Raw genomic sequence first — 24,366 nt, forward strand, 5'->3', positions numbered from 1 at the left:
CCGCGGCCGCCGTAGCGCCGCCGGAAGGGGCCGTGCGGTGGCGGCGTGCGGGCAGCGTCTTGAGGGAGCGGCGGCGCCGGGCACGGTCGGTGTGAGCGGAGCGGACCCGCGGCTCCTCCCTGCGGGCGTCGGGCACGGTCGGTGTGAGCGGAGCGGCCTCGGGGCTCCTCGCTGCGGGCGCGGACGGAGCGGGTGTGGGGGCTGAAGGCGTTCTGGCGCACCTGGTGTTGCTGCTGGGCTGTAGCTGAGGTGCGCGCTGGCTTAAGCTCGTGGAAGGTCCGGTGAGGAGTCATGGGGGACGTGTCTGCAACCCAGGTGTATCGTAGGATCGTAGAATGGCCTGGGCTGACAGGGATCTTAAACACGGACTCGCTCGAAACCCTTTCCCATGGCTAGGGGCACCTTCCACCAGGCCGGGTTGCTCAGAGCCCCATCCAACGTGGCCTTGAACGCTTGCAGGCATGAAGCATCCGCAGTTTCTCCGGTCAACCCGTGCCAGTGCCTCACCACCCTCACAAGGAAGAATTTTTTCTTCTTATCTAATCTAAATCTACCTTCTGTTAGGTTGAAGCCGTTCCCCTTTGTCCTGTTACTCCAGCCCCTTGTAAATAGTCTTTCTCCATCTTTCTTGTAGGCTCCCTTCAGATGGAATGCCACAGTTAGGTCTCCTGAAGCCTTCTTTCTCCAGGCTGAACAATTTCAATTCTCTCAGTCTTTTCTCGTAGGAGAAGAACTCCTGTTGTCTTGGTGGTCCCGGGACTTGCTCCAACACGTCCATGTCCTTCCTGTGTTGGGACCTCAGGTTTGGACACAGCACTTTAGGTGGGCTCTCACCTGAGCAGAGCAGAGGGCCAGAATTCCCTTGCTCACCTGTCCCTGCAGCTTTGGACACAGCCTGGGGCACAGGGGATTTCTGAGCTCCCAGTGCAGCTGGCAAAACAAAGATTTGTGCTTGAGACCACCATGGTAGGTACAGGATTATTTGTGACTTGTTTGAATCTGCTGCTGCATCAAAGCCAACAGGCTGCTAGGTTCCATCATCCAGAGATAAAGAAGTCATTATACCACGTGGTGCTTGTCAGGTCACATCTGTGTTCAGTTTTGGTTTCTGCTCTACAGAGAAGATGTGGACAGGCTGGAGAGGGTCCAGAGAAATGCCATGAGGATGGCCAAAGGACTGGGAAGCTGCCATGTGAGGAAAGGCAGAGAGAACTGGGTTTGTTCCGCTTTGAGGAAATAAGGCTGAGGGGAGACCTCATCCTCACGTTCCAGGGTTTAAAAGGTGGCTACAGAGAAGCTGGAGACTGTTTTCACAAGAAGTCACAAGCAAAAGACAAGGGGTAATAGGTACAATTATTCCTGGAGAGATTCCATTTAGCTACAAGAGGAAAATTTTCCTCAATGAGAACATTCAACCACTGGAAAAATCTCCCCAGGGAAGTGGTGGATTCCTGTGGAAACCCAGGGCACTGGGAATATTTCTCTGTCTGCCCTGGGGTGCCCTGACCCCCAGGGGAGCACTGACTTTGACCCTCGCTCATGGAGAAAGTTTCCTGGAGAGAGAGAGAGAGAGAAAGTTTCCTGGAAAGAAAGTTTCCAGAATAGACCAGAATCCACTAAGGTGTGAAATAGATTATAGAGAGCAGTGTAGGTGTATCACTTGGTGAGAAATTTAGGTTTTGGGATTTTGAGTATGTCAGGGGTGGAAGCAAGATGGAGGGCACAGGGTGTCATCCTGGGTTTCTTCTTCATGCTTCTTCTTCCTTCTTCTTTGTGGGTTTGGGTGGCATTTTGTAATTGGGCAGAAAAGTCCACATTGCAGCTCTTTGGGATCAGTTATTGGGTTAAAAGGGAAAATAATCTAGGTGTCCTTTCTTAATTGGATAGTTTAGCCTTAAAAGACCTTGTAACAAGAGATTGTTGGCCATTTTGTGCCTTCTAATGAAAAGCTACTGAACTCATGGTTGTGAGACTGTTTTACTGGTAAGAAATAATAAACACCTGAATCAGAACATGAAATACCATCTCAAGTGCCTTCAATCCAGACACAGAAACCAAGATTCCCACTTACAAGATTTGGCTGGACAGAGTGCTGGGCCATCTTGTATATTTAGTATTTTTGCCAGGAAAAGTTGGGCCAGGGAATCCTTGAGGTCCCTTCCAACCAGGTGGCATGTTGCCATGTTGTGAAAGGTTTTTAGGATGAGGTGAGAGATGAGAATTTGACTTTTAAGTTTTCAGAAGGCTGATTTATTTAATATTATATATTTAATATAATATTTTATGATATTATATTAAAAGAAAATGAGATATTAAAACTATACTAAAGAAAAAGAAAAGAGACATCAGAAGGCTAGACAAGAATGATGATAAAAACCCATGACAGATCAGAGTCTTAACACAGCTGGACTGGGATTGATCATTAAGTAAAAACAATTCACCTGGAACTAATCAAAGATGCACTTTTTGGTAAACAACTTCTAAACCACATTCTAAGCAATCAGATAATTATTGTTTACATTTTTTTTTTCTGAGGCTTTTCAGCTTTTCAGGAGAAAAATCCTGGCGAAGGGATTTTTCAGAAAATATCATGGCGATAGTGGCATGTGGTGCTATGAAATTGCCGTATGTGCCTTTGGAAAGAACTTCTTAAGTATAGGTTAGAAATCCAACTTTGTTAAGGTTTTTTTTTTTAATCAGGAATGTTTGGGGTTTTTTTTTCATATTGTAGATGTCAAAGTCTTCAAAAATGGCATCGAAAATGGAGGAAATCCTGAGCGATGGCCGGTTCAGCTGCGTTGCAAGGGATCCCAGGTTTTGGGAGATGCCTGAAAAGGAACGTAAAGTCAAGATCGACAAGCGATTCCGAGCCATGTTCCATGACAAGAAGTTCAAGCTGAGGTACACAGTGGATAAAAGAGGTCGCCCTGTTAACTACAGCTCTGCAGAGAACCTCAGGAAGTTTTATGCCTTGTCAGAATCTGACTCTGATCTTTCAGAAAGTGAGAGTAAAGAGCTCAAGGTAAAGAAAAAAAAGAAAAAGAAAGGTAAAGGAGAAGGAGAATCTGCAAAGGTCCCTGCTGGTGACCTCCCAAAGGAGGAGGGCAAAAAAACCCAAAATGGGATGGACCAAACTTGTGAAGCAGTGACTGAACTAAATGACCTTAAAAAAGAAGGACAAAAAAGTAAATCTAAGTTCAGCTTGAAAGAGGACTCACAGAAACCTGCGGTGGAAGGTGACCACTCTCAGGGAAACAAGGGCCTTCTACCCAAAGGGGAAAACAAGCAAGGAGGAAGACCCATTTCAATTCAAAACAAGGAAAAGTCTTCACAAGGAAGTGCCACCAAGTCAGTCAAAGCTCCCAAGAGGGACCACTCCCTAGGAGGGAAAATAAAAGAATCAGGTTAGTTGTTCAAATAACAAGGAGAATTCAGTTGTGTTCATGTGGATGTTGATGCTTTTGTTTTATCCATGGAAGATATTTTGCAAGATGTTATAAAATAGCTGGCTGACTCAGATTCAGTGCTGCTGAAGGATTGGAGTTGGTCAGCTCTGCATAGAATCAGTTCTGATTCTTCAGTAAGATTGTGAACATCTCAGTCCTTTTAGTTGTTGGAGCTGAAATTGTTGGTTAGTTAGGAAAGTAAAATTTGTAAAAGCATATACACTGCTGTGTTTATCAAACTGATCAGCAGATGTGTGAACTGATACCATGAAGGCCCATCACAGCTTGTGGACTGAAACTGTAAACATAGCAGCACTGAGCCATTAATATTAGGAGGGATTAGAAAGAACAAGGCTTTAGAAGAAAAACTATTTATATTGTTTGTGCATGTGTATAGTCTCCATTATTAAATAGATTTCTACATGTTGATTCTGTAATACAAATAAAATAGCAGAATATTTAATTACAGTTGTGATTGATAGTACAATTCTGGGCCTAAAGAGTAATTAAATTTGATTAGACCAGACAAACAAAAGAGGAAACACTGATGTTTTCTGTTACTTGCTGCTGCATCGTTATACCTTTCAGGAGTCCTGTAAATAGGTATGAAAAAGCCCTGAAGTTTTCCTTTTTGTAAAGGGTCATGTGTAATTGTAGCATAAAAATGTATCTAATGTTTATCTTTCTGTGCTCAGACATCTGTGACCAAAGTGTAAAATGTAAAAGCCAGTTAGAGGAAGAAGCCTCTTCAAGTGAAGATGCAGAATTGGAAGAAGAGGAATCAGAAGATGGTGGAGAAGCAGGCGAGGAAGAGGAGCCAGAAGATGATGGGGAAATGGGTGAAGATGACAGTGATTCAGAAGATGATGAAGAAAGTGACAGCGGGCCTGATCTAGCCAGAGGCATAGGGAACATTGACACGAGCTCAGAGGATGATGAGGATTTAAATGAGCTCTTTCCAAAGGAGCCAGAGATCGAGCACTCGTGGCGCGAGCTGGATAAAGATGCCCCTCGTGGAGATGAGGTATGTGGAAAGCAACTTTCAGAGTTGCTTTTTACATACTTTGCATGTAAAAAGCATACTTTGAGGTATTTCCACTTTGCATGTGAAAAGTTGCTCCATGACAAACTCAGAAATGTTATGAGTTCATTCTAGGCCATCAGCTATGGAACAGTTTGTGGAAGTAATTTTCATAAAGGTTTTTCAGCCTTTTAATGACAGAATGGAAGTGGTAATGAAATTGTCTGACAATGAGAGACTTGCAGTTTTCACTGGTATCTCCTCTTCCCCTAAGCACACTTGCCTATACCTATGGATAAGCTGTCTACATGTGAAAGGACAAACAAAATGGAGCCTTTCAGTAATTGCAGAATTTAAATAGTACTGCTTTTGTTCATTACTGATTTTTTTCACTTTTCAAAAATTTAGTTATTTAACTCACACTTTAAGAAATTAAGGCATCATGAGACAGTGAAGTAAGACTTTACATGTAGCACAGTCAGTGTGTAAAGAAATCACAGCACTCTAGTGCTGTCACAATAGTGGTAGTGGTTGCTCCTGAGACTAACAATGTTCGACGTTAACAAAATCCTGAGTGATGATGTTGTCACTGCAGTTCTAAATCTGTGATTGCTGCAGTCCATTCTGTGGTGCTTCACTATTTATGTCATTTTTATGTGCTCTGGTTATTGATGCTTCTCATCTTGGCTACTTTAATTGATAAAAAGTCACGACAGCAATGCTGCTTTTATTTTTTTCAGCAAAGTTTATTGCTGACTTTGATTTTTACCACTGAGTTCTGGTAGAGAATTGTGTACTCCCCACAACATTCAACAATTAAACCTAGAATTTTATGTTCTGAATTTTATGTTCTTTCAGATTACAAGTAGATTGGCTGTTTGTAATATGGATTGGGATAGGTTGAAGGCTAAGGATTTGTTGGCTCTATTTAATTCTTTCACACCCAAAGGAGGAACAGTGTTTTCTGTTAAGGTAAGAACTGGTTTCTAAAAGGGGTACTGACTTTTACTGTTAAAAAAAATAAAATAGACTACAAAATAAGAAGCAAGACAGGACTGTGGAGAACCAAAAGAAATATTAATGTGTTTAAAAATAAACTATGTTGCAATTTAACTTGCTGTAACAGGCACGCATTTGGCAGAGTTAGAGGCCAAAGCCATTGACTTCTTGTGTTTCTGAGGTTGGCCCTCAGTGCTGGTTTTCTCTAGTGGGAGGAGACTACATTTCTTTGATTAGTTTAATATTCAGTGCTCTGTATGGCAGATAATCCAACCTTAGACCCAGCCTTAGACCTTACTAATGAATTGGTTGTATTCTGGCCAGTTAAGTTATATTTTTCCTTGTTTAGTGTCTGCCTCAGCTCTCTGAGAAATTTTAATCAGCTACCTCTTTCTGAAAAGGGCCACAATGTACAATGAACAAACTCAGGGTTCCTGTTGTTCTTCATCTGCTTCAAAATTCCTAGCAGGCAGTTTGGTTATTTTACTGTCTTTTCCATGCATTAAAATTAGAAAGCTATTAAAGTTTATGGAATTGATCCCTTTACTGATCCTAAATAAAAACTGTGAAGTTTAAAAGCCTGGAGAGATTTTTTTTTTCTTAGCTAGTGTACACTACATCACACTTAAAAATTTCGTTTTGTGTTGGTGTATTTATAGATTTATCCTTCAGAGTTTGGGAAAGAGAGATTGAAAGAGGAAGAACAAAAAGGACCTGTGGAACTGTTTGATCTTCCAGAGAATACCACAGAGGATGATGGGTATTAATTTAATTTTGTCTTCAGATGAGAGATATTATATGTTTAATTCTTAGTGGAAATCCCAATCAGCTCCTGTTTCCAGGAGTTCATATGTGCTAGTGTCCTGTGGACACCTTAATTTTTAGGTTTTTTTAGTTTTTTTCAAAGGTTGTTTTACAACAGTAACTGGTTCTTTATCAGTGCATTTAATAAATGCAGGATGATGAAACTTGAGAAGATGTGCTTTTTGATGTGAGTTCAAAATTTTATGATGTAGCTCATTGGAATAATCAATGGAACAAATACATGAGTAGCTTAAAAACCAGCATATCTCCGCTACAAATTGCCATTTATGCAGTAAACTCCCTTTAGTGCTCACTGCCAAAATTCTTACCTGTAAATCAACAGGGACTTTAGTCCAAGAATTCCCAGACTGAGATTTCTTGTGTGCCACCAGCAGCAGCCCTGGCCTCCTAGGCTGAGTTCCTCAGTCCTACCATTGTCCTGGCTTCTTCAGGCATGTCTTTTTTGCCTTTTTTTAGCTTTTGTTCAAGGTTTTGCTTTAATATTTTTCCAGAATTTCCAGATATTTGGCAGCCTGACTGGGGCCATATTTGCATAATGCATCTTGCTGGACTGTCCTGTATTTAGAAAATCTAGATGCTTCTAAAATAAGGGCAGATCCCTTTGAAGACTTTCTCTGGTGCATCAGGAGAGTGTAAGGTGGATGTAGAGCATGTTCTGAGGTCACCTGCATTGTGTTCATCAAGGTGCATCCTGAAGTGTTGGATTTACTGCTCAGTGGGCATGAGAGCATCTGGAATCCAGCAGACAGAAATCCAGGTATCCCAGAGGTACCTCAGTGATACTTGTGCCCTTCAGATTCACTGAACCTCATCCCTGTGACCTTTCAGTGGAGTCATGTACAATTTTCACACTTAACAAAACTGTCTAAAATAGTCTTTTTTACTTGAAGAAAACTCAATACTAGTGGAACTTTGTGCTGTTTAACATTTAATCTTACAAGATTAGGAGAGTGGTTGATTGGTGAATGTTTTTAATGAGTTGAATTAAAAGATATTGTGAATAAAAAGCTGTTTAAAGCCAGCTCACCTGACTGGTCTTTTCTCCACTTTTGCAGGATTTACAGGGAAAAGCTGCGGGAGTACCAGTTCAAGCGACTGAAATACTTCTATGCAGTTGTGGAATGTGATTCTCCTGAAACAGCCAATAAAATTTATGAGGAGTGTGATGGACTGGAATTTGAAAGTAGCTGTTCTTTCATAGACCTGAGGTACCTCCACTGGTGATATTTTTGCACATTGGGCCAAGGAGGGTGAATTAAAGGCCGTTTATAATAATTCAGAGTAAATGTTACTTTATTCTGTAACCAAAACGAGATATGAAGATAAATTATGCATCCAGTGAGTTGTTAGGTTTCCCTTTGATTCCTCTTTCTTCTTTATAACCATTTTTATTGTAATATGGGAAGTTGAAGAGGATCTCTGCATAGAGAGTCTGTTTTCAGAGAAGCCAGATAAAAAAAGTTCTGATTACATCTTCAAGCTTTTGGTACAATTAAGTAAAGTGATAGGATTCAGAAAACCAAACTTTTTCCTTTTTTTTTCCCCAAGGGTCCAGAAGTGGATCGTTTTTGTGATTCCTTACCACAAGGCAAGATTATTGCTGCTGTTGTTACAAAGCTGCAATAGATATGTTAGTCCTTGTGAATGAGCTGGATGCTCTGAAATTTCAAAAGTCACGTTTGGGAAGGAAAGGATTTAAAATTATGGTTTGGTTTATTGTTAGTATTTCCTTTTGTTGCAAAAGCCCCCTTTCATTCTAAGCAGAAAAGTTACTAAATCACAAAAAGTTGTGACAAAAGCCTGTTTGTCTGCTGGGGCCTCTGTTATGGGCACCCTTGGAAGTCAGTGAAAGTTAAAGGTTTTTTGCTTTGAATCATATTCTAGAGAAGATATCTTTGTTAAGGGAACATGTAACTTTTCATAATTTTAAACACTGATAATATTTTACAACAAACTCAATTGTTTGAAAATCTCAAGTGATTTTGCTAATCTTCTGCTTTGTTAAATTTTAATGTTGAATACTATTGATCAGATTACATTTGCAAAGATTTAAAAAAATCACAAGTAATTTCTCAAGTAGTATAACAAAGGTTTTGGGATTTTTTAAACTAAGTTCTTCAATTGTTACTTGTTAATTTTTGTTTTCCTTACTAATTATAATTTTCAAGATGTACCAAACTTTCCTAAAAGGTTTGGAATTTCTTATTCATCTGTTTCCAAATCCTTTTTTATTCACTTTTTTCTTTTCAATTTTTAATATTAAACTTTCTGAGAAGATCATTCTTAAAACAAAACCACCAAAAAAGGCACCTGTGACCCTTTTTATACCAGGCTGAAAACAGAACTACTTCCCAAAGAGGGTGTTGTTGTACACTGAAAACCTGTGGAACAGATCTGCAGAAGCCAGGCAATAAATCTTACATGTGTGGAGTACTTGTCCATATCTTTTGTTCCCTTCTCAGGCTGACCCCCTTTTTATTTTAGCTAATTCTTTCATGCTGATGTACCCTACTCAGGAAAGCTTAGGCTGTTTATACTATGCAATTTCCCAGTGTATTTGAAGAATAACATGTTTTCTTTGCCTTCAAGATTTATTCCAGATAATGTTACATTTGATGATAAGCCAAAAGATGTAGCCTCAGAAGTGAACATAGCTGCTTATAAGCCAAAGTACTTCACATCTGCTGCTATGGGAACATCAAAGGTATCTTTACAGTGTTTTTGTAATGCTTTTCTTATTTGTTTAGTTTTGCTGTCAGCTTATGAATGATATATGTACTGGGGAAAAGATTCCTTATTTATCTCCACCATTTCAAAATAAAGACATCAAGCATATTAAAAGATTTAAGCATGCTATAGACCTACAAGTTGCAACCCTGGTTTGGATTTTAAAGGGGATTGTGCTTCTCTTTTACAGATTAAATCCTGAATTTTGACCTCATTATATCTCTGTGACAAGTTGCACATAAAATTGCTTTGTTATTTACAGTGAAATCCTTTAATTTGCCTAAAATGGATGTTAGTGTATAAATCAATAAGAGCTTTTTTTGGTAGTAATGCCAGGCTTCAACAGTTGCTTCCCTTCCTTGTAGCAATTCATTCCTACTCTGTCCTGTTGAGAGCCAAAATTTCCATCTGGCCATGAAGTGAAGCAGATTGGAGAAGTGATTAGTTGAGAGAGAAGCACTTTGTGCTGGATCATGTTTCAGTCAGATCAGTTCCATCTTCTGCTCCAGGGCGCAGTTGCGCAAACGCTTCCATTGTCTCCATCGAAATCCGTGTGTGATTCCATGTGTGATTCCTGCAGTGAATTGCTGCTGGAAGAGGAAAAGAGAGGGGCTGGTGGCTGCTTCAACTCCAGGATCTGTTGTCACAAAGGAAATTTGGCTCACAGAGGTTTTGTGTTGCAGGACCTGCTGTTACAGAACCATTCAGTGCACGAGATTTCTGCTGTTTTTCTTGTAGCTCAAATTCATTAAAACTGACTGAAGAATAAGTTCCAAAACTTATCATTGAATTCGTGTTACTAAATGGTTATTATAGTGAGTTACTGTAGAGAGCATTACTAACAGGTAATTGAATGGAAAGTATAAAATCATTTTCCCTGAAAGGACAGTGTTACAGTGTTTAGTTTTAGTGTTCCAGCTTCTACAACTGGCATTCTTTCTTTTAAGGTAGATATCACATGGGATGAGACAGATCATGAGCGAGTAACATCACTCAGCAGAACTTTTAACAAAGAGGAGCTGCTTGACATGGATTTTCAAGCTTATTTGGCTTCATCAAGTGAAGAAGAGGAGGAACAGCAGCAAGGTACTTTGGTAATAAATATTGTACACAAAGTCATTAGCTGTAGGGTTTTGAATACAAATTATTTACATATTTAAGTGTCATATCTATAGAAAATGCTCTGAATATCATCTTCTACAGGGACAGTATTATATTTGTTGTATAATGATTGTGCCCCTGAGCAGAATCTTTAAATAGTTCAAACTGGAAAGGACCTTAAAGACCAGCACATCTAGCTCCAACACCCTGCCATTGGCAGGGACACCTTCCACTGGACTACAGTAGCTGCTTTCTGAATAGGAGCTTGCACCTCTGAGTAGAAAATCATTTTCTTGTAATTTGTTTCTTCTCTTACTCCCTTTTTTTCTCTTTTTTCAGGGTATCTTGACATCTCTCTGTCAAATTTGGCAATATCTGCTTTTAACCTGTTCATTTCTGAGATAAATTATAGGCCCATAGAACTTGAAGTGTTTCCTTTTCAGAGGAAAAGTCCTAGTTTGAAATGCAAGGTGGATAATGACTAAATGAGCAGGAACATCTTTCAAATGCTTTTTGATTCACAGACTTCTTAAGAATATAAAGAGAATTTCATCTAACTTTGTAAGGTATATGAGTCTTCTGCATATGGTGCAGCAATGTTTAAATTCCTGTTTTAAATTGCTTGTTTTCATTCTAAAATTCATCCTGCTCTCAGTAATATATACAGCCTAGATTACAAGGCAAATAAAATTTCATTAAACCTTAATTAGGTCTTTCAAACAGATGCTAAAATTGATTTATACCGCATTAAAGCAGGTTGCTGCAATCAGAGATGAGCTTGGAGCATGCAAAAAAACATTACAGATTCTTCTGGTTATAGAGTTGGGAAATCTTGTGGCAGCAAACTCTCTCATCTTGGCAGGGATATTGTCCACTTGTTTCTCTCCTTACATGAAAACTCACAAACTGCACTGTAATGCACTTTAGTTTCTCTAGCAATACTTAGTGAAGTCTGTAAAGGGGACCAGGGGATGCAGAGTAGAGCACTTACATCTTCTCTCAGGTACAAGGCTATCAATTTGCTGAAGATAAGCATCTGTGATAGGGTGGTGATGAAAGCAAATATTCATGTGAACAACACTTCAGGAATTTTAAAGAGTAAAGTTCCATTGCTGGGAAGGGAAAAAAAATGACCTTAAATAATCTTACCACACTAATAAATTTTAAATCTGGAAATATCTAGATTCCAATGATGTTTTGAAAAGTAGGTTGCTAATAGAGGAATTATGTTGTCATGTCTTTAATATGTTCCTGACATTTTATCCATTCACTTATGTGATACAAAACAGGATTCCATCTGTCAGGGTTCCATCCAGCAGAATTATGTGGTGCTATGCACAAATGGGAAAAATCAATGTCAGCTGCTTGAATGGAAATGTAGGAGTCTGATAAGGAGGAAAAAATGTCCTGGACTTCTATTCGTACTTTTCAAACTTATTAAAATGTTTTATTTTTAAAAGGGTTTTTGTTGGCCTGTTGTAACATTTTTTTTCATGGAATTTTTCAACTTAAAATATGTGCACCATGAATGTTAGTATTACTGTTAAACAACAGTTCTGTAACATCAAGGATTTCAGTGACCTGGAATGTTGTGGTTCATAGCACAAAATTTGTCCCTTACATTGCTTCTGAATTTTCTGTTGCTCAGGTACATTTACCCCAGTTAGGAAGTGTTTGTGGCATTCATCAAATCCAGCCCATAACTGTTATTTTGACAATGTGGACCAGTGATTTAGTGTATGACATTTTAAATATGCTTCAAATTAAGCATTATGGGGTTTATGTCTGAGCTTTTAATCTGTTTGGGTTTTTTAATCTTTACAAGAGCAACATCTTTTCTGCTCTTCTGCTTTGCACAGCATACAAGCAGTGAAACAGACTCTATGATAAATACTTTTACAGGACTTTTTTTAATTAGCTGGTCTTGATAGAATCATGGAATATCCTGAGTTGGAAGGGACCCATGAGGATCATTGGATCCAAGTTGTGACTCCACAAAGAGAAAACTAAAAGTTAAACCTAAGAGTTGTCCAAACACTGAACACCACCAGGCTCGTAGGAGCTCCATGTAGAGCCATGCTCTCCTCAGTGGGAATCTGAGCAGGAAGCCCAGTCTCCTGTGGAATATTTGACTTCCAGTATAAGACTCCACAAAGCCAGTAGGTCTTTTGTGCTGCTGTCCTGACACCAGAGGTACACAAGTGCAGTGAAAGGAAGGGAGGGAGGAATTTTTGTTTAAATAATGCTGCTAAATCTTATTTTCAATAATTAAGGTTAGATTGAATCAGACTAGTTTTCAAATATTTTTACAACTCTGAAATCTATTTGTTGCAATAAGTCATGACTACTAGTATATAAATTTAAATGCATATATAGCATTTTATTAGGTAAGGTACAGCCTTTTTCTCTTAAAAATGAACAGTATCCACATGTGTTTATATTTGCTAAAGCTATTACAGAAGGCTAAGAAATGGAGGGTGACAGAAGTAGAACATGTGGTTATTTACTATTGTCTGTGGAAAGAAGCAGCAAGAGGGTTTAGCAGTTTATGAGTTGGCCAAGCCTGGGTGGAATTTCATGGGAATTTCAGAATGCAAATACCACAACCTGATTATTTGCTTTCTGTGAAACATCAGAAACTTGATACAACTGATGCAGATGTTGGATACTTTTCCAAAGCATGTTTGCAGGAGCTGTTGGGTTTGGTTTGTAATTAAAGGTGCTTGTAAGGCCAAGAAGGGTCATGGCAGCATTCCTCCTAGGAAGTTGATACCAACTGTTGGAGGTGTCCAGTAACATGAAGAACACATCTCCCTGTGCTTTTGCAGGCCAGTGAGTCCCTGCTCAGGGCTGACTCTGATTGCCAGAGTGTGTTAACCTTGCCTGAGGTCTGGCTGGCTCAGAGCTGTGCCTGCAGTGGTGCCAGCTCACCTCTGCACAGACAGCTGCTTGAAGGCTGCAGCTACAAAACTCACCTGGTTTGCAAGGGCAGGTTTAAAAACTGCACCCTGTGCACAGCCCTCAATACTTAGGCTACACAGACCTGAAGGAAAATGCAAAAAAAATCTAAGAAATCTAAGAAAAAGCCATAATTCAATGTTTGCATTCATTTACTGTTATCTGTCTGTTTGCATTCTCTTCTTCCAGTATCTTTTCTCCCTGAAAAATCTTATGAAAGGGCATCAACTTTGGTAGGCTTTGAATAAACTTCTTCTTCTTCTTGTATTCTAAATTTTTAAATTTTTTTATTATCACTGGGATGAACTAATGGGATTTGCACAAATCCTTGTTCAGGAAGTGCTTAGAATGTGGGGAAAATGGGGTTAAACTCCAGTGTTTTCTTTGACATTATTTTCTGGCTCACAATTGACATCAACACATTTAATTTTTCATAGTATGTTGTAGTGCAAAAACCTCTACCTCAGACTTGATTCTTGAACACTGGAGTGTGAAGCTTTTTGGTTTTAATTCTCTGGGTCTACATGCATTGTATGTATTTTGGTTTTTATTTTTTATCTATGTGAATTTGAGTAACTACCCTGAATAAAATTGAGACATTTAGGGCAATTTTTATCGTATGGCCATCAGCATCCAAGTCAGTAGCTGAGTTTTCTGCTTTGCCATTACATCATGGAAATAAAATTCCCCCCCACCTTTAAAATAATTCAGCTTTGCAGCAGACCTCTTGTCAGATGTTATATCTGCAAAAAGTTTTCTACTGTCTTTAGTTTGTAAGGCTGAGTTTTTGTAAAAAAAGAATCATTTACTCAGCTATTGCAAGATAATCTCTTCTTAAACTAAGAACATGATCTCCTCACAACCCTGTGATTACAAGAACATGATCTCAGCTAACTCAGCTGCCAGTCACTGATTTAATTTATTGAACCTCTGCATTTGGTTATATTTGGTATTAATGTCATCTTTGAAAAACAAATTGTTGTATTGGAATATTTCTGACCAGCCTCGCTATTTGAACTTCCTTATTTTAAAATATTTTAGCACTTCTATTACTACTTTCTTTTGAAAACAATAAGAATGTGCCTGTATTTTATACTCTAAATTTCATCAGCTTTTGCCTTTTTTCTCCTTCCCAGGTTGATTGTATTTCTCTTGCAGTGCAGCAGTTAATGCCCCAGAACTTTTTGGTTTGTGTGTTTTGTTCAAAAAGCCTTTGAACAAACTGTTGGCAGAAAGTATTGCTGCCTTAATATCCATCAGAAAGTGGTTCCTGATGTTGTGCAATACAGCTTGATACTTGAAAGCCACTGACAAGGTTATTTGAACTCTGAACAAACTTTGAGAGCAAACTCAGCTCACTTTCCTTTCTTGCAGCTGTTGTCAAATGTGCTTTATTTGCTTACAGAATTAAAAGCTCCTTCAGTTCTTCTGAAGGCAATGTTGAACATTTGTTTTAAAACTGTCAGTTTTGACAGAAGAAATACAAGTTCTGTCTAAATGAGAAAGAATGACAATATGCATTGCCACTTAAATTTCTCTTAGCAAAACAAGTGATAAATACAAACTGGTAGCCTCTTGCCTATCCAGGTTCTAGGGATCCTCTTTTAGCTTAAGGATTTTTTCAGTTCCCATGCAGTACAGCCTCTTCTTTCTCAGGGCACTAGGAATAAGAAACAACCGAATGTCTTCTTTTTCTACTTGTCTTCAAAACAGAGTTGCCTTTTGCTTTCTGGATGAGCAGATGCTTCCCTCTTAGATCTCAGCTTCTGATGAGGAACGTAGAAAAGCAGCTGCAGCTGACTTGTCCCCGTGTGCCATGTGAAAGATGAGCCAGCAGGGAATGAGCCTGGCCTGGCTGAACAGAACTTTGGCTGGAAAGAGGGGTTTATGAACTTTAGGAGAAGGGACAGGCAATTCAGGGGGATTACAAGGGTGTTGGAAGGTTGTGCAGGGAGAAAATAAGAAGGGTTATAGCCAAACTAGGACTTAAGCTGATTGCTGCTGTGGAAGACAAAAATTGTCTATATAAATACATTTGCAATAAGAGGAGAGCTAAGGAGGATCTCCATCCTTTACTGGATGTAGGGGGAAGCACTGTGACAAGGAATGAGTGAAAGACTGCAGTACTAATGCCTCCTTTGCCTCAGTCTTTAACAGTAATGCCAGTTCTCTGGGTACCTGAACTGGGAGCAGAAAGAAGCCCCCTTAATCCAAAGAGAAATGGTCAGTGATCTGCTACACCACAACAGAGACACAAAGGTCTGTGGGGCCAGATGGGCTCCACCCAAGGGTACTGAGGGAGCTGGCAGATGCCATATGCTCTTAGTCACTTGCCATCATTTTTGAGCAGTCCTGGATAATCAGGGAGGTTCCAGCTGACTGGAAGTTAGCAGAGGTAATGCCCCATCTACACAAAGGGCTGGTTTTGGAGATTTATATTCTACTCTGCTGGAAGGGACTCTAACAGTAATAATTCTAAAATCCAGTGAGTGATTTCCTTTGCAGGACAAATTGTCTTTTGTCTTTTCAGATACTATTTTATTTCATCTAAATAAGGGAATTCTTCAACTGGCTACTCTGTGGGGTAATAATAGATGAAAATATTTTATATTTTCTTCTGGAAATAATCTGTGTATCTTAGGTTTATTTCATAAAGATTAACTTCAGTTGCTCATTTTCATGAGGCTCTCTGTGATAACTTTGCTCTCTCCTCCTAGATGGTGATGTAGCTCATGAAATGGAAGATGACAAACCCAGGAAAAGCCAAAAAGATGATGAAGAGCAAATTGCCAAGTACAGAGAACTTTTGCAAAGCATCCAAGAAAAAGAGAAAAAACAGGAAGAAAAGGATATAGGAATGGAGATTAAATGGGTTCCAGGTAGGGTTTATTTTTTTTTTCTTTTCCTGCCTTGGCAGATATGCAGTTTGGTCTGCTGACAAGGATATAGTGTAAGGTGCTGAATTTATAGTAGGAGAAACCCTTTTTTCCCCATAAATTGAAATCCATATTGTTTACAGAGAGGGAAATAGAAGAAATAACATGACTGGACTCAGTTCCTCAGCTGTAAGTTTCTTTTTATAGATCATTTTTTGCCAGGATTTTTTGTACTTGCTTTTTCAATTATCACTTTATAGATGTTTTTTAAGTAGAATTCATGTGTTTGCTATAGAGTCATAAAACATACTTACACTTTTAAAAATGAAAATCAGTATGATTTGGAAACATGGTGTATAATTAGAGGAGAGTGGTTTGGAAGTGTTGCTTGCATAATGCTAAAGATTTGGGGGAGCAAAGAGGAAGAAGTCTGACCTTCCAGTGAAACTGCTCTGGAGAAGGCAAGGTATGAGGAATGGCTGAGGAACAGTGACATCCAGATTGACACCTGGAAATCAGTGAAAGGTAACTTAGCCATGTAGCATCCCAGCATAACTCATCTGGAGAGCCATGCATGAGTGTCTAGTTCTCTTTTTGCTTTGTGACAAAAAGCCACTCAGACTGAATGCTTTCTGTGAGGTGCAGTGAGCCAGTTTAATACCTCCCTACATCCACAGAGGGAAAGGTTTGCACTGTGGCATCAACTTGATCCTGGCCCAGAGCTCATTCTGACTACCTGTACCAGCCCTGCCACTTGGTACATCTCTGAAAGCCTAATTTTGTTTGCTAAAGTAACAGAACTACTCTGGAAAAGAAAAAATCTGGATATTTTCCACTGAGTTAGCATGTCAAATAGGCAAATGTTCAGAGGGTTAAATGTGCAGCTGAAAGAGTAGGAAATGACATTCCCTTCTTGGGAGCAGCTATGGCACTGCAGCCTATGTCAGGACACAGCCCCGTTCTGTTACTGCATGGAGCAAGACCAGACACATGCCAGGATCCAGACCCTTCACTGCTGATGGGTTAATCCCAGCTAGGAATGCATATCTAATGATATGATTTATACAAATATTGTTCTGAGTTGTAACTCAGGTAACTTCTGCTGAATAGAAGTTCTGCTTGGTTTGAAATATTCTCATTTCTGACGGTTCACTGAAACGGACATAACTGAACAGAACAATTTTATTCCTGTTTCTTCGTCAGACCTGTATTCAAAAGGATACATGGGCATTAAAAATTGTGTGCTTTCAATCATGCTTTTATAATTTCAATAATTTCTGGCATGAATTCTGTCAAAACCTTTTTGGAAAAGCATGTATCATGCAGCCAGGACAAGAGCTCACTGAGACAGTGTTGTACTCCATCTGTCCACAGCATGTCAGTACTTGCATTCACAATGTTGCTCACTCAGTAGTTAATTCATCGTGTCACTGAGCATTCAAGGCCAAGGAGCTTTCATAGATAGGTAGCTTTATAAGACTTCTACAGAGATTTGTTGTTGCCACCTTTCAGAGTGAAGATGGAAACCACAGGGGAATCAGTTGCTGCTAGGAGTGTGTTTTGTATTTATATACGTTTGTATTTAGGTGTTGTTAAAGTAACTATTTTTTTTGTGTTGGTTTTGGAAAACACGTTCGGAGGGGTTTTTGTTTATTATTCATTCTGTTTTTTGAAGAATTTTGAAAATTGTATGAAAGAAGTCCTGTAAATTTATAAAAGTTTGAGCAACTTAACGTGGTAACATGTTCAGGAATCTAAAGTAAGCCATTCATTTTAGGAGATGGAAAATTGTTTTAAGGGAGACCAAAGGAAACTCTTTAGCCTCGCTTGCCCTGAGAGAGCACGAAGTTTTCCAACAGGCTGTCCTTAAGACTGTACCTTGCATGTTATGAGTAAATTGCATTCACATTTAGTGGCAATGGGGTATTAACTGTAGTAGAGATGGAATCCAGGTCTGTGTTGCATGGGCTCTTGTTTCTTTGCAATGGAACTTGACTTTAGAAAATTTGGTTTGTTACATCCTTACACCTCGTCCAATCCTTTCCCTACTGCAGCTTCTTGTAGGACTCCTAAGACTTTTGCTATGTCCTTATCTCTTTTGAGGGAGGGATGGTAAAAAAACCCAAACAGCTAAACAAATCCCCCTATCTTGATGAATTTGACTGATTTTTGTCTAAATTTAGCTGGATGCCCATGCACAGGGTCAGGTTTGTTCATACAATTTTAGGTTCAATGTGCATGTGTGCACAATGAACTTTACATGGCTAGTTTATAGTATTTGATGTTAATTTAGCAACTGTGATTTTACAGTATATGTTAACATTTCCTCATTTCTTACCCTGAAAAATGAGAGGGCAGAGGTTATTTATTGAAGGGCAGAGGTTCTGGAAATCACAGAAGTGTTCACTTGCCTATTTTTGGAGACTGTTCCCCTTCACAAGGGCAGCAGTGCCACTTCTGGCTATTGACCCATGCAATACAGTTTTGTCTAAAACACAAGTCATAAAAGTGAAAATGGGTGTCTTAAATTTGCTTTTGAGTCAAAAATTCAGCCATTACTTATTTCAGGCAGCATTTGATGAAGAGGTCCTGCACACCTGAAGGGGTTACTCTTTTATATATTTATTTTTGTATCGTGGAGCATAGGCTGTACATGCTGCACAGTAGTTTATAGCTCTGGCAATTGATACATGCTTGAAGCTGTGCTTCCTTATGGGAGGGAGGATAGTTAGTTATGGGTTTTTTTCTTGAACAAATGTGCTCTTTTAAATTTCAAAATCATTTTTGTTTAGTTGGAGCATTCTGGGCATTCACAAATAGTTTTTGTTGTATTCTCTGAAGACTCCTTAATTTTTTTCAGAACTAGATTATGTCTGTTGAAATATTTTTATTATCATGTTCTGCCTTAATGTGCTTGACTTATTGCAAAATCTTTTTCCTGTCCAAATGTTTAATACATGGAAGAATTACAACAGTTAAATCTAGGAAGTTTTTCAGTTGAAAGGCAGATATTTGAATTAATTTAAAATTTTGAGTTTTGGCAGAGTTATTTACACATGGTTATAGAAAGCATACTTTGTCAATGATTCAGTTATTCTTGAATCATAATAGTTTTAAATAAACCACCGTGCCAGCAAAAATAAATTAGATGTAGTTCCAACTCTCTTTGGTCTGTTTCTTCTAGGCACAAAATCAGTGTTATATTCAAGCATCCATCTGTTTTCTTAATCATATCTGATTTAAGCAACAATTACTATGAATCCTTATCCAGCTCCCAAAGCTCCCCTTAGAAAGTGAAAAGAGAGAAGACCACAACTGCATTTTCTTGATGATATTCAGCCAAGTTTTTGGGGGCGTTTTTTGAACTTCAAAACTTTTCCTTTGGGAAGAACGAGATGTAAATATTTAGCTAGGCTTAGAGCAAAATTTCAAATTTGTTTTGGTCAGAAGTAGAATAGAAGGCTGTGGTGTCCTTAAAGTGCATAGCAAAGCCCAAGTGTACAGTTAGAGGTGATGTTGAGCGCAGAAAGGCTCGTAGGAAATATTTATTTAGACTCCATAGGAAATATTTCCGTAGGAAATATTTATTAGACTCCATCTGGGTCACTGCTGAGTGTGTCCCTTCCTGGAGAGGCCTCAGCTCCTGCAGCATGTGCTGAGCTGTGGGAGGGCTCACACCTGACAGCTGCTACCTGTGGTGGGTTCTCACAGGCAGTTTTACTGCTTAGGAAAATTTGGCTGACTTGAAATATTTTGTCTTTGGAGGTGACAAATTCTAATGTTATCAGAGTACTTCTATTTGCTGTTCCTTTCAGCTACCTGCAACAAGGTGTTTCATTCTTCTGGTGAGGCATTACACACAAGATTAACTTGCTTGTTTAGGTTTCCTGAGAACAGAAATGTACCTTTCTAGCCTCTAATAACAGGGACAGTTGCAGGCTTTAAACTTCCATGAGTTTTCAGAATTGAGTGTTTGGAGAAGTAAAAATTCTGCCTGCACCCATCCCTTGCTGTCCCACCAGTGTGAACAGAAGTGTGTTTAGGTTTGCTGTAGTATTTACAACATGTTTAATCCTTTACCTGAAGTATGATTTTATTGCATGCTAATATAGATGACCTTTTTCCCCTCTTTCCTTGCCCTCTTTTGTGAAGATTAAATAAAACTATTGATTCATTAATTCTAAATAAAAAAAATTATGTCAATAAGGGTATATAAGTTAGACCTTTCTATGGCCAGCTAGTATTTCTACCTAAAGTAGACAATTCCTTTCACTTTCTGGAATCAAAATCCTTTTGACCACTTAAATACACTCTTATGCTCGGGAAGTGGTCTGGACAGTAGTTTCTAAGCCATTCTAATCTGTGGAGAAACTCTAATGCCTTTCATGAGACTGCCAAATACCACAAGAAAGGGTTGGATTTTCCTCCAAGTTCTTCAGTGCCAGATGGATCAAATGATTCAATTTTCCAGGCAAATAAATCAGAAATATTGTAACTTCCTTTCAGATTTTGGGTCTCTCTTTTGCTGGAGATGTGACATATATTTTTTTTTTTAATTCTGTATTTACTATCTTCAAAGAGAATCTGCAAGGTTGTTACCTGACCAGTAATTTTTTCCATAAAAGTAGTACAAAGTATTCAAAGTTATAGTGGTTCAGTTTCAAGGAAGCTGATGACTCTGCTTTCATGGACTTTGAAGATAACCAAATATTTCTTCTTGTATGAGAGTTTCTTACTGGCATGTTTTTAGTCAATCTATGCAAAATCCTTCCTTTATCGTGGCTCTGATTTGTTTGCTGGTTAAGTACCCAATTTTTGTGGCTGTGACAGTTTGCCACTTACTGTTCATTCTGGCACCTTTCCGGAGTAGTAGAAGGATCCTTTATCTTGTTTTTGCTCCACTCTTTTCCTCCTATGATCCTATGGGTTAATATGATTTTAGATCTTGTCCACACTTCATATTTCAGACAAGTTGTAACCAGCTCCCCAGCTTTGGAATGATTTTTGGAGTGTCAATGAACTCAAAAACAGAGATTAGTGTTTGCAGGTTTTCAGAAAAAATGTTCTGCCTGCTCTTCTGGGGATGGCTAGAGCTGTCCATGAAAGCTGCCCTGTTTATTCCACCACAATCATTGTTTTCAGTGCCTCCATACTGAGGAGAGCTGGAAGGAATGATGAGGAATGGGGACTTGGCAACTGAGAAATCTGGGAGAAGGAATGGGATCTAGTCTAGAGCATCTGGAGAGGTCTGAGTATGATTTCTAAGCAATAAAACTGGGATGAGGGCTGGGAGAGTAGGATGTGGTTAGGTCAGGGCTGGACTAGTGTGGCAGAAGAGAATGCTGAAGGGAGACCACCAGAAGTAGGACTGGGGAAGACACAATAAATATCAGGCTTGGAGAGTGAAACAGAAACAGGATTCCTACAAAATCCCAAGAAAATTCAGTCATTTTGTGGGAGACAATGTTACCTGTAGGATATCTGATTTATTGCCAAAGTAAAAAACAAAGTTTTAGTGAATGAAACAAGGAATTGCAGGTAGGAGAAAAATACTTAATTGCCCAGGCTGTTACCTCCTACCAGGAAGGTCAATTCCATTTCTTTGAATGAATTGTGCTCCAGTGTATTGCATTAAAGTCACTTAATCTCCTTAGATCATGAATTTTTTTTTTTGCAAGTGCCCATCTTCTGAAGAGTGGGCTGAACATTTATGAGGTGCATCTGAAATCAGTTTTCATCCTCATAACATCCAAGTGCTCTGTGATGCAATGAATTTTAGAAAAGTATTCTTGATGCGTATGGAACTTTTTACCAAAACTAGAACATTGCTTTTAAATGAAGTGCATATTCTGAATTTAAAAATTCTACATGGGAATGCTTCAGATATTTAATGGATTTATTTTTAAGGTGATGTTCTTCCATCATTGAATACTCTAAATATGCATTCTTATAGAAAACTTCATTCTCTTCTGTTTACAAAAAGCTTAAAGGTTAGGACACACTTGTTTATGCAGATGAAAGTGTTGGGTATGGAAACAGTAGATGTCTGTGCTAAATTACAGAATTTAATATAAACCTAACTCACACATGCAAACTTAGCTGTCTGATCCTGTTAGGCCAGAATTGTTAAGAGCCACATGTGTTGCACTTCCATGGGGTTTACTTTTCTAAAATGAAAAATACAGTGTTCAGCAGAGATCCTACAGCATTGTCAGAGCATTGTCACAGAGGCAAAGCTTCAGCAATGTAACTAATTCAGAATTTTAACTAATGAGGGTGTGGTGCATTAAACAAAAGGGCTCTGTGTATGTCTGTTGGTTTTATTGTGCATCTGTAGACTGCACAACTGAATGTCTGGAGAGGAGACCTTTCTGAGGAACAGCAGGAGTGTTGGGGATCAGACACCACATAGCCAACACTTCTTCTGATTCTTGTACAGTTTTTACTGAAGGAATGTTTTATTTGGAAAAATACATCCTGTAAAGCAATCTTCTTTATAGAGATGGGTTTTTAAGCAATATTTATGTTGTTTGCACAGACTTGTTGAATAAAAGCTAGATAGCTCTTTTGCAAAGGAGAAAACAGTTTATTAAAAAAAAATCAGTTTCATCACATTTTTTAAAATATGGCTTTTTTCCTAGGCCTCAAAGAAAGTGCTGAAGAAATGGTCAAAAACAGGTTGGAGGGAAAAGATAACCTGACTCCATGGCAAAAATATCTAGAGAAGAAGAAAGAAAAAAGAATGCTTAAGAAAAAGAAAAAGGTATTTTATATGTTTATGTTGGCCATTTGAGGGGGAGTTGTTGTTTCTTTTCTTATTTGTTGTTAATGTTTGATTCAGATAAACAAAATAAATTGTCCAGCTGCCAGTGCTATTTTAAGGTTAGAATATTCAGTGGTCACTCATGTGGAAGTACTGGGAGTACTTCATCAAACCTACAGAGGAAAAGGATATTCATACTGCTGATCATACACATGCTTACACAAAACACCTTTTATCTACTTGTGCTGCTGTAAAGATAAATTAGTCATAATAATAATTGGCTTTAATTTGCATTTTTAATGCATTAGAAATGGTCTTTTTGCTCCTGTGTGCATATCAATTCAAAGTTGTTATGACAATGATAATTGTAGTTGTTATGACAATGATAATTTGGAAATTTTGGGGCTAAAATAATTCAGACTTGTTTCCCAAACCTGTAATAGCAAAGAATTAATAGCTGCAAAGAGCTAGTCAAATTTCAAATTGCAGGAGAAAAAAAAAAGCATGTGGCATGCAGAATCTAGATTTTCTAAAGTCTTAAATTGCTTCCAGTGTAACTCACATTGCTGAATTACACTTTTAAGAGTAAACTCTACACCTTGAGTTACTCTGTCCACGTCCATTAATTTTAACTGACACTTGATGAGTAAGTTCTTTAAGTTGATAAGTGCTCAAAATGGAGCAAGCAGCACTGTTCAGTAGCAGAACAACTTTCTCTAGCTTAACATGCTTGTCCAGTTTGATAAATTAAGTCATGGAGCAAGGTGGATGACACACTACTACCAGTAAGAAAATTTGTTCTTTTAAATCTGAACTCCAGCTTTTTGAAGTCTGCAGTGCAAAATGAACTTTCTTACTCAAATCTGTCCCCAAGCACAGCTTTTGTGAAACATAAAGTAAGGACATAACAGTGCTGATCCTGTAATTTTGTTGAAATGGTTGTCTGATGTATCACAGTTTGGGGATATGCCTAATAAAATGTGTGAAAGAGGGTTGAAATTGTCAATTTCTATCAATTGTCAATGACTATCACTTTTTACTGTGCTCTGGTTTTTTGATGATCCATGTACAGTATTTCATTTTTCATCTTCATAGCTACTAGCAGAATATCTCATTCCAGCAAAACTTAAATAGTTGATTGATTGAAATAGTGTTGAAATAATCAAATGCTGATTGAAATTATGTTTGTGCTTTGTTATAGGCTGCTGCTGAGAGAGAAGAGAGTGAAGATGAAGTTCCACCTGATGTTGATCTCAATGACCCCTACTTTGCTGAAGAATTTGAGAAAACAGGTCAGTCAAGACAGGCAACTTCTAGAGTAAATCTGCCCTTTTGTTAAATACTGAGTTTCCAAAACAAAGGCTGGGCTGAACACAGAGATAGAATGTTCAGAATTAAATGAAGTAGGTGTTATTTGCCTAAAATTGCTATTCCTGTAAAATTATGAGTATTGCAATACATGGAATGGTAAGGACTATTCCATTGGCTTTCACCAGAGACCATGAGTTATCCAGTTTCTAGGGATGGCTGTTAAAAACAAGCTGCTCCCCCAAGTATTCTAGAGAAAAGAGCTCCATTGCTTTTGAAGTCTTTTTATTTAGGAAGAGCCATATATATATATACATGGGTCCCTTTGAAGCTTGGGTCAGT

General features: G+C 38.5%; 1 protein-coding gene across 1 annotated transcript in view; it reads left to right on the forward strand.

The window, feature by feature from the left end:
• Positions 1 to 48: 48 nt before the first annotated feature.
• Positions 49 to 24,366, forward strand: part of ESF1 (ESF1 nucleolar pre-rRNA processing protein homolog) — a 30,861-nt gene continuing 6,543 nt past the window's right edge. The window contains exons 1-11 of the mRNA XM_036380947.1: positions 49 to 137; positions 2,732 to 3,404; positions 4,142 to 4,470; positions 5,326 to 5,439; positions 6,126 to 6,226; positions 7,347 to 7,499; positions 8,881 to 8,995; positions 9,966 to 10,104; positions 15,795 to 15,956; positions 22,595 to 22,716; positions 23,918 to 24,008. Of these exons, the coding sequence (XP_036236840.1) occupies positions 2,732 to 3,404; positions 4,142 to 4,470; positions 5,326 to 5,439; positions 6,126 to 6,226; positions 7,347 to 7,499; positions 8,881 to 8,995; positions 9,966 to 10,104; positions 15,795 to 15,956; positions 22,595 to 22,716; positions 23,918 to 24,008 (1,999 nt within the window). The 5' untranslated portion in view covers positions 49 to 137. The remainder of the gene's footprint in view (positions 138 to 2,731; positions 3,405 to 4,141; positions 4,471 to 5,325; positions 5,440 to 6,125; positions 6,227 to 7,346; positions 7,500 to 8,880; positions 8,996 to 9,965; positions 10,105 to 15,794; positions 15,957 to 22,594; positions 22,717 to 23,917; positions 24,009 to 24,366) is intronic.

The sequence above is a fragment of the Molothrus ater genome, chromosome 3 (genome assembly GCF_012460135.2).
Source record: "Molothrus ater isolate BHLD 08-10-18 breed brown headed cowbird chromosome 3, BPBGC_Mater_1.1, whole genome shotgun sequence".
Lineage (NCBI taxonomy): Eukaryota > Metazoa > Chordata > Aves > Passeriformes > Icteridae > Molothrus > Molothrus ater.